The 11,465-nt window shown below is 52.5% G+C and overlaps 1 protein-coding gene and 2 long non-coding RNA genes across 4 annotated transcripts; 1 reads left to right on the top strand and 2 right to left on the bottom strand.

The window, feature by feature from the left end:
- Positions 1-322: 322 nt before the first annotated feature.
- On the top strand, positions 323-2,539 carry LOC140607984 (uncharacterized). Of its 2 annotated transcripts, none has more exons than XR_012009926.1 (2): positions 323-429; positions 964-2,539. It is a non-coding gene; the product is annotated as an uncharacterized lncRNA (long non-coding RNA). The 2 variants fall into 2 exon arrangements; XR_012009925.1 differs by lacking the exon at positions 323-429 and adding an exon at positions 459-698.
- Positions 2,540-5,493: 2,954 nt separating this feature from the next.
- Positions 5,494-8,026, bottom strand: POU4F1 (POU class 4 homeobox 1). The gene is made up of 2 exons (XM_072783261.1): positions 7,609-8,026; positions 5,494-6,884 (listed from the first exon to the last, which is right to left on the bottom strand). Exons 1-2 carry the CDS (start codon positions 7,729-7,731, stop codon positions 5,739-5,741), a joined length of 1,269 nt encoding a protein of 422 aa, XP_072639362.1. The 5' UTR covers positions 7,732-8,026; the 3' UTR covers positions 5,494-5,738.
- Positions 8,027-9,229: 1,203 nt separating this feature from the next.
- LOC140608363 (uncharacterized) lies at positions 9,230-11,060 on the bottom strand. The gene is made up of 2 exons (XR_012010377.1): positions 10,191-11,060; positions 9,230-9,816 (listed from the first exon to the last, which is right to left on the bottom strand). It is a non-coding gene; the product is annotated as an uncharacterized lncRNA (long non-coding RNA).
- Positions 11,061-11,465: the final 405 nt, after the last annotated feature.

Genomic DNA, 11,465 nt, shown 5'->3' with positions numbered 1-11,465 from the left:
GAAAGTTTCGTGGTGCTTAAGGCGTCCGCTTGACCTAGGCAAACTGCAGCGAGGGGAGCCTTTTGAACCTCGCTGAGCTGCTAGTCGCTCCCCTCTCGGGACGTCCCCGAGGCGCTCACACGGTGGGAGTGGCCCTGCGCGAGCTCCTAATTACCCGCTGCGGAACTCCGGCTCCGTCTCGCAGGGGACGAGGAGCACGCAGCGCGCATGTGCGGGCCCCGCGCGCTCCCCGCGCGCTCCGTGCGCGCCCCGTCCGCCGGGCGCTCCCAGCCCGCGGCGCCCCGCCTGCCGCCCCCGACACCGCTGCGCAAGCGCGCGGGGGGTCCGGGCCTCGGACCGCTGACCGGTCGCGGGGCGGTTAGCGGCGGGGCCGGGTGGCAGCCGGGGCCCGCCGGCTGGTGGCTGTCCCGCCGTCCGAGAGGAACTGAGGTCGGTCTCGGGCGGCTGGACGCCTTCAGGCCGCGAGTCTCCCGGCAGGAGGCGCTTGGCCGAGGCTCGCGCGCTCGGGGCGCTGGGATGCCCCGCGCGGACGGCCCCGGGTGGGCGGGTGTCTCCGAGGCTGGGGGAGAATCCGAGTCGGGTCGGGGGAGGGCGGGTCCCTCCTGGCTGCAAATTATGACCCAATCAGCTCAGCCTGTGGTTGGAAACGGCACCCGCCCTTCCACCCGCTCGGGACTCCGAGTCCAGCCCGGGGACAGGTGAGCTGCCGCGGGCGGCGGCTGCAGGGGAGGCAGCAGCCCCGCGAGGCGGCCCCCGAAGCAACTCCCCGAGTCCGAGGAGCGCTCGTCCGCTCCGCTCCCGAGGCCCTGCCCCGCCCCGCCCCGCCCGCGCCCAGCCCCGCGAGCCGGGCTCTCCCGTTTCGGGCAGAGCGACTGGGAGGGCTGCCTGTCTCCCATCAAGTTGACAACAATTAGGAAAGTTTTTAATTAGCTTCTTGTTATCATTCATTTTATTAATTTCCAGGACTCTCAGGCCATGAATTATTCAAAGGGCAAGGCAACCGGAGCGGGGCGGTCGCGCGCCCCCGCCGCACGTTCCCGGCCCGGCTCCGGGAGCGCCGCTTGCCCGCCGCCCCGGAGGGCGTGAGCCGGCCCCGCGCCGCCAGCCGCGGCGGCGCGAAGGTTTGATCAAATATTAAATAACGTAATTATTGCGACAAGGCTTATCTCGCAGGTGGAAAAGAGGCTCCCCGCGAGAATTAGAATTCGGCTGCTATTTAAAAAAAAAAAAAAATCAATTAAGCTTGCGGTCTCCTTTGAAACCGCCCGCGAGCTGTGTGTGGCTCCCGTCGTGGGGCTACGACCGCGGCGCCAGGAACACCGATAAGCAGCACCGCACCAGGTAATAACTGTGGTCCTCACCTTTATCATCCCGCTGGCCACCAAGGCAATTCAAGTGGAGTGCGGAACACTTGCTTTTTTAGCCAAAGTCAGAAGTCACAATTCCAACTTCATGGACTAGACACTTATGAAAGCTCATCCCCGCCCCCGCCCCCCCCCCCCCAGACAGGTGCAGCGGGGATGCTTCACGCAAGGTCGACGGGAGAGGCCCAGGCGACACCGCCCAGAGGGCCGCGGGCGGGGGCTGGCCAGGTGAGTCGTAGGGGCTCGGGCGCCCTGCCTTGTGCTGCGCGTGGTAACAGGGCCGAAGAAGGCTTCATATCACGAGCAACGTAAAAATTGATAGATCATGGCAGCGAGTGCCTACGATTTATTTACGAGAGTGTAATCGAAGTTGAGAGCAATTTCAGAACATGCGTCACACAAAAATCTATTCAGAAGTTAGTTGCTGTGTCTTGAGGACATCATTTCCTAGACCTATGGAAGGAGCAGGACCCTGAGCTAGGACTGGGACAAAGAGAAGTTTAAAATGAATGGATGGCATAAACGTCGCAGGTGCATTTCATGCTTATTTTTCCTCTGCCCTTCCTACTCCACGACCGCCTGGATTTCCTGAGAAGCTGAAATACAAACGGAGCACAATTTTCCCACTCTCTCCAACTGGAGAGTATTCTTTTAAAGTACCGGAGCCACGCGTTTTACTATTTCCACTCACCGACTGGTTTCAGAAACTGCTTAGAGTGTAGTTCCTCTTCAGAACCAGAAAACTTTGAAAGGCCAACTACCGCTGAGTGAAAAGCCTTTGCACTCGCTTCAGGAGGACGTTTGCTTGTTTGTTTCTTCCTAAATTGACAAAGGTGTCTTAGAATAGTCTTATTATTCCTTCCCAGGTACACAGATTCACTCACCAGAGAGCAAAGCATTTCTGTTTTGCACAGTTTCCTACTACATAAAATAGGAAACTCTGCAAAGCATGTGTTTTCATGGTGTTTTATTAACATAATATCGTCTTTTTATTTGGTAAGGATTTTAATACAAAACAAATGCTTAAGTTCTTATTACATACATAGGTCATCATTATATAATACAAATGTATTTGCCTACAACATTTCTGTTTGGAGCAGATTGAAAAAAAAAAAAAAGACAGTCTTTGTAAATCTTTTCATTTGTTCATTCCTGATTCTCCAACAATGAAATCTGGTCGTACTTTTCCTATAAAATAACAGTTTGGGTTTTTTTTTTTTTTACAAATGCATTTTATTAAAAACTTTGATGACATTTCAAGTCAATAACAACAGAAACAAATCAATTTTGATGGAAGAGATCTATTTTTAAAAATACCTCTAGTGCTTTTTTTTTAAAACATTAACAACTGTTTAAAATCACAGCTTTTTAAATGTATTATCCTTTTTTGAACATCAAGTGTTTTGTTTCACAGATTTGCCGGTGAAATTAAAAAGATTTGGCTAAAATAGGATGATGTCAGAAGATATAATCCCAGCTATTAAGAAACTTTGTACATTTGGCATCTAATCTAGTCCGAGGTCACCAAGAAATAAACCATCTCTGGCCTTTCTGGAGCAGTAGGTGGCACACTAAATGTTCCAAATGAACACAGGCATTTGACATGGTGGCTGGACAGATCAGTGGATGATTTTTTTTTTAAATATATTTCTTAACCTCCAAAGAAAAGTCATTTAGTTACAACATGTTTAAAGAAATGTTTATAGGCTAGAAAACCACATATATACCTCCAAATGCCTCTTTCCCTGAACCTCAATTTAATTTGGGGTGTGGGGGGGAACCTGGTTATTTACAACCTTCCACCACTCTGAAGTGAAGGCTGTGGTTTAAGAGTTTTTGTAGTTTTAAAAAAAACTGATAAACACAGGCAACTAATATAGAATTTATTTTATTCAGAGCACCGCTTTTCACATGAGTTATCTGAAAGTGAATTCTGATTCAGCAGAAAAATACATCATTCTCACCCCTTCCTCACTTTTTATCCCCCTTTGAATATCCTCCCCTGTATTTGTGGTTGAATTGAGTTTCATTTTTTGACCGGCTCTACCAGGACTTGGCCCAGTATAAACAAAAATGCACCCAAATCATAAAATTGCTCTTCTTTCAGTTATGTTTTATTTGTAAGCGTACCGGGACACATCCCCCTGTTGTATTTTGGCGCACAAAAATGGTTCTAATAGAAGTGGGGAGGGGAAAAGGTAATAGAGCAAAGACATAACCAAGGAGAAAGCTCAGCAGACATACATGGACAGGTAGATCAATCCGTGAGACATTTCAGGATTAACACTGGCAGTTTGTAACCACTGTGTGAGTGTGTGCATTAAAGAAAATATTTACAGTAATCTTCCTTTTTTTTTTTCTCTTCCTCTAAATACAAGAATATGACAAGAATGTTGTGTTTTCGGTGAAAACAGGCAGTAGACTGTGAAATCACACTATCCACAAAACGGTCTATCAGAAAGCTAGCCCAGTTTAGTGCTCAGTTTCAAATGCATAGTATGTTTGCGCTGCAAACAATGATATACAACATAATTAAATAAATAATGCCTAACCAGAGTGAGACCTAATTGTGTTTCTTTCTGCACCTTTCAGATCATGCATGATTTCAGTCTTGTTAAATGGCAGAGTTTTTTTCTCATTTGTTCTGTTTTCAATTTTTTAGTTCTTATTAAAGGATGGTAATAAACCATCTCCACACGAGATCGAAAGAGTATCTTGTGCACCAAGCAGGCATTTTACCTAACCACCTTCAGCTGTCTCATTTTTTAAATCCAGCAGCAGTTCATAGAGTACCTTGATTATTACTATGAAATACTATACATGATTTTCTATTTGGGAGACTGATAGTGCAAATTAAAGTTCTTCCTACCCAACATTTATCCCCAGCAATAAATTACTTTTGAATAATAATAACAATAATAATAATAACAATAATGAAACAGTTGTTTTGCTCTCCCCCCCCAACATGCAGACCCCTTTGAAACAAACGGAAGGGCTTTAAACCTCTCTTCCTCTCTTCTGGGATTTAGTTGATTTTTCTCCCAGCCAAGTCCTGCTCCAACTGAAAGCAGAAACTTTCCAGTATTTCAAAGATTTCATGTTTTTCAAAGAGAGAAAGAAAGGGTACCTAGAAGAGCAAGGTGGGTCTTGTTTTGGAGAGAAAATAGGGCACAGTATTTCTCCTACCGTCTTCCACCCCATCAGTGTATTTGAATCAATAGGGGGAAAAGTCAGTAGAGAGTTTAAAATAAACCACACTGGGAAAAATAAATGAAAGGGCAAGCAAGTTCCATGAGGAGGGGGGGGGGGGGAGCTTATTTGGAAGTAATCTGTTTTCCAGATCTTAGATATAAGAGCAGAAATGCAAAGAGAAAAACTTTGTCAAATTGTTTTATTCTCCTGGAATAAAATATTTATTTCAGAGCTCCTAAATTCTGCCTTTTAGTCAGCTCAAAAGCCCTGTGTGTCTCTCTAAACATCCCCACCAGACAGTGTCGAGGCCAGGAGTATAGGCCAGGTCACAGGAAAACTTGGGACTCCCGAATAGCCTCCCTCTCATTCAGCTGTGCCCACCCCCCTCACTTTCTGGCAATGGAGAACAGGTATGGGGTCTCATTGGAACGGAGAAAATAAATCAAAGAGGACACGGATGGGGTGGAGGTGAGACTTGGGAGGGAAAAAGTAAACACAGAGACAGAACAGCTAGCTTCGCTACCCAGAATTTCACCTTCTGGTGTGTTTGGTTTTCGGTTTTTAACTCAGTTCAGGTATGTAGGGTTGGGGTTGGTGGTAGTAATAGGGGTGCTCTTTTTTCTCTTCCTTAGGGGGTAATGAAGCTGCAGAATACGGCTCCCCAGAGTTAAGTTTCTAAAGCATTTTTTTTCTTTGCTTTTGTTCTGTTTTAGTTTGTCTTTATTTGTCTGGTTTTTGGTGGTTGGTAGGTTTGTTTTTGTACATAGTCCCTTGGTCCCCAGGAGATTTTGACAAGTGTCTCTGGTCAAAAACAGTTCATTTCCCTACTCTTCCCGAGTCTCCCCCCCCCCCACCCTAACCCCCAGAACCAATCTGCTCCTCTGAACCCCTCCTCCAGCCTCTGTCTTCCTTCCCCCAAACTCCCCTCTCACCCAAATATCCCCCCTTTCCCCCCGCGCCTGGCTCTCGGGTGTCCACACCCAGCACCCCAGTCCGCTTCTCTGGGGAGGGTAAAGGGCAGGGAGAGCGGAGAGGGGGTGGAGGAGAGTGCGCTCGGAGGGACTCCCCAGATGCAAGCAAGGTAACGGACACTCCAGATCTAGGAGGAAACGGGCTCAGGGAAAGGCCCCCCAAAGCCCTTGGGCTCCCGCTCTGCCCCGCCCTGCACCTCCCACTCCCCCCTCAGTAAGTGGCGGAGAACTTCATCCGCTTCTGCTTCTGTCTCTGGTTGCAAAACCACACCCGCACCACGTTCTTTTTGAGGTCCAGTTTCTCGGCGATGGCGGCGATCTTCTCGGAGGAGGGCCGGGGCTGTACGGCGAAGTAGGCCTCGAGGGAGCGCTTCTCCGGCGCCGCGATGGAAGTCCGCTTGCGCTTCTTCTCGCCGCCGTTGAAGAGCTCGGGCTTGTTCATTTTCTCGCGCTGCGCGCCCTCGGCCTCCTCGAGCCACGCCTGCAGGATGGGCTTGAGCGCGATCATGTTGTTGTGCGAGAGCGTGAGCGACTCGAACCTGCAGATGGTGCTCTGGCTGAGCGAGCCCACGCCCGGGATCTTGAGGTTGGCCAGCGCCGAGCCCACGTCGGCCTGCGTCACGCCCAGCTTGATGCGCCTCTGCTTGAAGCGCTCGGCGAACGCCTCGAGCTCGCGCGGGTCCGTGTCCGAGTCGCAGATGGACGCCAGGCCCGCCGCGCCCACCACGGCCGCCGCCGCCGACGCCGCCGCCACCTGCCCGGCCGCCGCCGCCGCCGCCGCCGCCGCCGCGCCGTGGTGCGCCGCCGCCGCCACCAGCCCGGGGTGCGGCAGCCCCGACGGCATGTTCATGGCGGCCGCCGCCGCCGGGTGCGACAGGTGGCCCAGGCCGTGCATGTGCGGGTGCGGGTGCGCCGAGCCGCCGAGCAGCCCGCCGCCCGGGCCGCCGCCGCCGCCGCCCGGGCCGCCGCCGCCGCCGCCGCCGCCGCCGGGGCCGCCGCCGCCGGGGCCGCCGCCGCCCCCCGGGCCGCCGCCGCCCCCCGGGCCGTCGTGGGCGCCGCCGCCGCCGCCCGCCGCGCCCGCGCCCCCCGCGCCGGCCATGAGCGCGAGCGAGGGCGACGAAATGTGGTCCAGCAGGTCGCCGGGCTCGAGCGCCTGGTGGTGGTGGTGGTGGTGGTGGTGGTGCGCCAGCGGCACGGTGGACGTGGACGTGCATGGCACGCTGTTCATCGTGTGGTACGTGGCGTCTGGCTTGAAAGGGTGGCTCTTGCCCTGGGACACGGCGATGTCCACGGCCGCCAGCGCCTCTGCCCGCGCCAGCAGCGTTTCGTCTAGGCTGGCGAAGAGGTTGCTCTGCAGCTGCAGGCGACACAAACCAAACCAAAACAACAAACAAACACACACACACACAAAGCCACAAAACGGAAGGGGGAAAAAAAAAAAAGAAAAGCAAAAGCGCAAAACAAAACCACACACAAGCCGGAGAGCACGAGCAGAGGGCAAACCAAACACAAAGCAACCGAAATAACAACAAGGGAGGTGGGGACAGTGGAGACCGGGAAAGACGCAATAGGAAGCACATTGGGGACAAGACAGGGGGGAGAGAGGAGAAGGGACGTGAGTGTGGGAGAGAGGCAGGTGCAGGGGAGAGGGGGACACGAGAACACATTCCGGGAACCGGCGTGGGAGACCAAAAAGGAGGGGGGGGAGAAGAAGAAGAAGAAGAAGAAATGGAGATGTAACTCGCAGCTGGGGACCCGTGTCACGCACCCGAGCACGCACAGAGGCCGCCTTTCCGAGGCGTGAAATTAACGGAGAAAGTGGAGGGAAGTCGAGAGTCATGGCCCCAGCGCTCCGCTCTCTGATCGCAGGCGCCCGACACAGAGGCAGAGGCGACGGGTACACGACAGTAAGCGCCACCGGACAAGACATGCCTCGCGGCGGGATTCCTCTAAAAATCCCTGCCCGCAAATGCAAATCCCCGCACCTGGACCTGTGCGCACACCGGCACCCGACATGCAGTGTCTCGGAGACGGGGAGGGGGCAGGCGCGCGGGCCGGGGCCGCGGGCGTGGGGCGCTTACCGGCGGCGTGGGCAGGCAGGCCCGCCGGATGGCCTCAGAGCTGGAGTGCAGCGACGGGTACTTGTGCTCAGGGAGGGTGGGATGCATGGCAAAGTGAGGCTGCTTGCTGTTCATAGACATCATCTTGATGGCTTGGCATGTAAATCCACAAACACTCCGAAAGTCTGCGGGAAAGTGCGCACGCCGGCTCCCCCAGCCTCCCTTCGGAGGCTGCAGCCGCGGCGGCTGGCGGCGCGGAGGCGGCGGCCGCGCCGGGGGCTGCTGCTGCTGCTGCTGCTCCTCTGCTGCTGCCGCCGCTGCCGCCCGGCGCTCCCTTTGACCGTGCAGAGCGCCGCGCACCGGCCTCGCGATCCCACTTCTCCTAGAGCTCTAGCCCCGCGCGCCGACGGGATGCACTCCTCTTACACCTGAGCCCCACTTCTCGCGGCCGGTTCGGGGAGCTCTCGCGAGAGCTCCCGGCCCCGCCGCGCGGACAGGCATCAGCTGTCTCTGTCTGTCTGACGCGCGCTCGCTCGCTCGCTCTCCGCGGCGCCGTGCGTCTGCGCGCGCGCGCGCTCGCCCGGCCGCGGCAGGCGCTTGGGAGCCGCTCTTATAGTGACCACCGGCAAGGACAGCGCAGGTGATGCACCTGTAGCTACCCGGGCATGCGCACTGCACGCCTCACCTTTCCCAACGCGGTTCTGGCAAGATCGAGAGGGCTGGCTATTGTCTCAGGGTACGCACCTTTCAGGGGGAGGAAGACGAGATGCTCGAGATGCTCGCAAGCCCCTTGGTGCTCTCCCTCTCTCAAACTCTTCCCCCGTCTCCTTCGCGGGCCCTGAATATATGCGCAGTACTCAGGCACACCTCCACCCCGGGATGTCTAACAAGCTGTTATATAATGTATACAGCTGGATATTTGTATGTTAAATTATGCCCGCGCATTCCTCTGTATACGGTATAAATAACAACACAGAAATGCAGAAGATGCTGTCTTTTGCTGCAAGAACCTGTTTCTTTCAAGGTTTATAAATAGGTTCCTGGAGAATAATCGCGGTGACAGACATTTGTTTGAAGCAGTCAGACGCTATTGATTTCCATATAATTTAATTTCCTCTGCATACTTTGTTGTTGTTGTTGTTGTTGTTGTTGTGAATATAACTGTGTCAGGCACCGACAGTGACAGCCACTTAGGAGCCACAAGGAGCGTGTGCTTTCTACTAGGGAACCGCTGTTGAAATGAAACTGTGCATTTCTCTTATTGTTTGTCTCCTTTAACCGTGTACAAACCCACATTTCAAACGAGCTCCGGGTGATCTGAGGCTTCTAGTAATCAAAAGGAAAAATAGTTAACAGGGTGTTGTTGGGATCCTTTCCTCTCCTCAGCAAGTACACACACACACACACACACACACACACACTTTATGCTGGATACTCCGGGAAAAGGAACTCACTTCAGAGAAAAAATAATAAGATGTTGAAAAGAGAACTTTATTTTCTCTCCCATTGTTTTTGCTTTCTTTGCCTCTTATCTCTATATACACATATATTCTTCTCCAATAGGGGACAGGATCAAGCCAGTTTATAGGGAAGTGTGATTAAAATATTAATTCAAACCAATTTGAAAGAAAGAAACCTAAGCTCTGGTCCGGACTTTATTTTTTATGTATTCTCTTATTGTGAAATCAAAACCTAAGAAGAATGAATCAATTAGCCAACCTGTTTTATGGCCCTTGTGTGGCAGGCAGATCAAGGGCCTCCCAGGAGAACCACAGTTCAGGTGCCAAGTCCCCAGGGACACAGAGCTTGCCCCGGGTGATAATAACAGCCCAGATGTTATCACATCTGTGGCAAGAGAGCTGGAGAGCGGCAAGAGGCTACTTATGGGAGGCAGAGATCAGATAAATAATCTTTCTGGTCTCTTCCACACCAAAGAGGACTGTATTTTCACCAAAGAACAGATCTCATTTCAATAAACCTCAGTTGCGAATGTGTGGATCTTTTCTTAGGATAAACGTGTCCATATTTAGCATACCCACTCAATGCTCAAATTCCAAGAAGAGCCCACAGGCGTCACCATGGCTTTTTCTTTCTTTTCTTTTCTCTCTACACTCCTCCCCCGTTGCAGCCAGAGACGGGAGTAAGAAAAATGTTCACTTGCTGGTGTGAGAGGAGCTGCGTTTCCATCCATTACGTGGTCCCCTGGGAGTGCTAAATGCAATTTTATCTCTATGGGGGATAGACGAGAGAAGCAGGACATCGCTGGAGGGAGCGAGTAAGTCCTAAGGTAGTTCTCACACCGGGTGCCCAGGCTTAGCCTAATCCTTCCTGATACCTACGGCAGCGGTTCCCTGAGCGGTCTCTCTAGGGGAAGGAAGGGTCCCGCAGAGGCTGAGAGTCTAGATCCTGCCCACTCCCCAGGGAAAGGGTGGCTTTTAGGGGCCCGGAAGGGTCCATGGGAGACAGAATTGCAAACAGCACAGGTTCCTCCAGGGTGGGCCCCCAAAGTACTGGAAGCTCATCTCAGTTTACACTATGATGCTGGGAGGGCACCAGGAAACCCAGAAGTCAGGCACCCTGCCAGAGATCAGGAGTGCACTCACCTGCCAAGGTTCCTTCTATAGTTCAAGTTTCTTTGGACACCTTTCTTTGAGCAACACCTTGGGATGGGGCCAGACCTTTGCCGAGAGTATTTCAGCTTTTCCTGGGGTTAAAATATGAGGGCTGTGGGTTCAATTCCCAACCCACCCCTAACCCAATGGACTGCAAGCCCATTTGGGGCTCATCTGTGTCCACCATGGTACTTAAGAAGGTGCTTGTCACAGAGCAAAAATGTACCACCAAACAACACATGTATGTAGGAAGGAAGAGAAGGCAGATGTGGAGGGCCCAGAAGAAAAAGCCAGAGAGTTCAGCAAACCAGAGGTTAATGGGGAGCAAGCAGGAAGATCACTGAAGAGTCTCCTGTCTTCCTAAAAAGGAGATGGACACTGGACCAGAGGGGTACGTTGTCCCCACGCAGAGCTGTAAAACTTGATAGTAGCTTGTTCTTTTTCGGAGTTCAATTATTTCATCCTTCCCTCATTTACTTTCTACTTTTCTTTCCCTCCTCAAATGCTTAGTAATCACCAGGTTGAGCCAGGGCAAGACATTGGAGAGAAAATGAGGTATAAAATATGGGTATCCGCCCTCCAGGAGGTAGCAGTCTTTAAGAGTGGGGCAGCCCCAGGTGAAAGGGGTATTTATGGTACAGGCTTGAGAGGTGCGAAGAGAGGGAGGTGTAGAGAAATATGGGATGGGGTGGGAGATGATGCTGGGACAGTTATCCTGCCACATCCCTGCTGGGCCTCAGCCCCAGGCTAGAGAGTGAGGCACAGTGGCAGATCTGCTGGCAGTTCCTGGGACCTCATGAAGTCTTTCTTCTCTACTCACCCCACTGCCGTGAAAGAAAAGGGTGGTGGACTGAGGCTCGCCAATAAGTCACTGCTTTGTTTTTCTGGTTTGGCAAGTGCAGTAACTAGTTGGCCCCTGACTGTGCTAATGATGCCCACATGGGGTCTGAGCCCTGGCATAGATTCCTGGAAAACATCCCCCCCCCGCCCCCACTCCTTCTTCTTGTTTAATGACCAACAGAGATTCTCCCCTCCCCCCATCTCATAGCTTTGCATTTTATCAAGAGGGGGATAATGAATGCACAACTATCGATTTCCAAGGAATTTCCGCCCCCAGGGATAGGGAGTCTATCATCTGGATCAGAGACACATTTCTTTCCCTCATTAATTAATTTTCTCCTCCTCCTTTGGCAGGCCCCACTTCACATCTCCTTTGGCAGCTGCCTTTTCCCGAGCTCGGAGAGCAGAGAGATTCCTTGGTTGGAG

Source organism: Canis lupus, chromosome 17 (genome assembly GCF_048164855.1).
Source record: "Canis lupus baileyi chromosome 17, mCanLup2.hap1, whole genome shotgun sequence".
Classification (NCBI taxonomy): Eukaryota; Metazoa; Chordata; class Mammalia; order Carnivora; family Canidae; genus Canis; species Canis lupus.
Note: the sequence above shows the minus strand (reverse complement) of the source record. Positions and strands in the feature narration are given on the sequence as shown.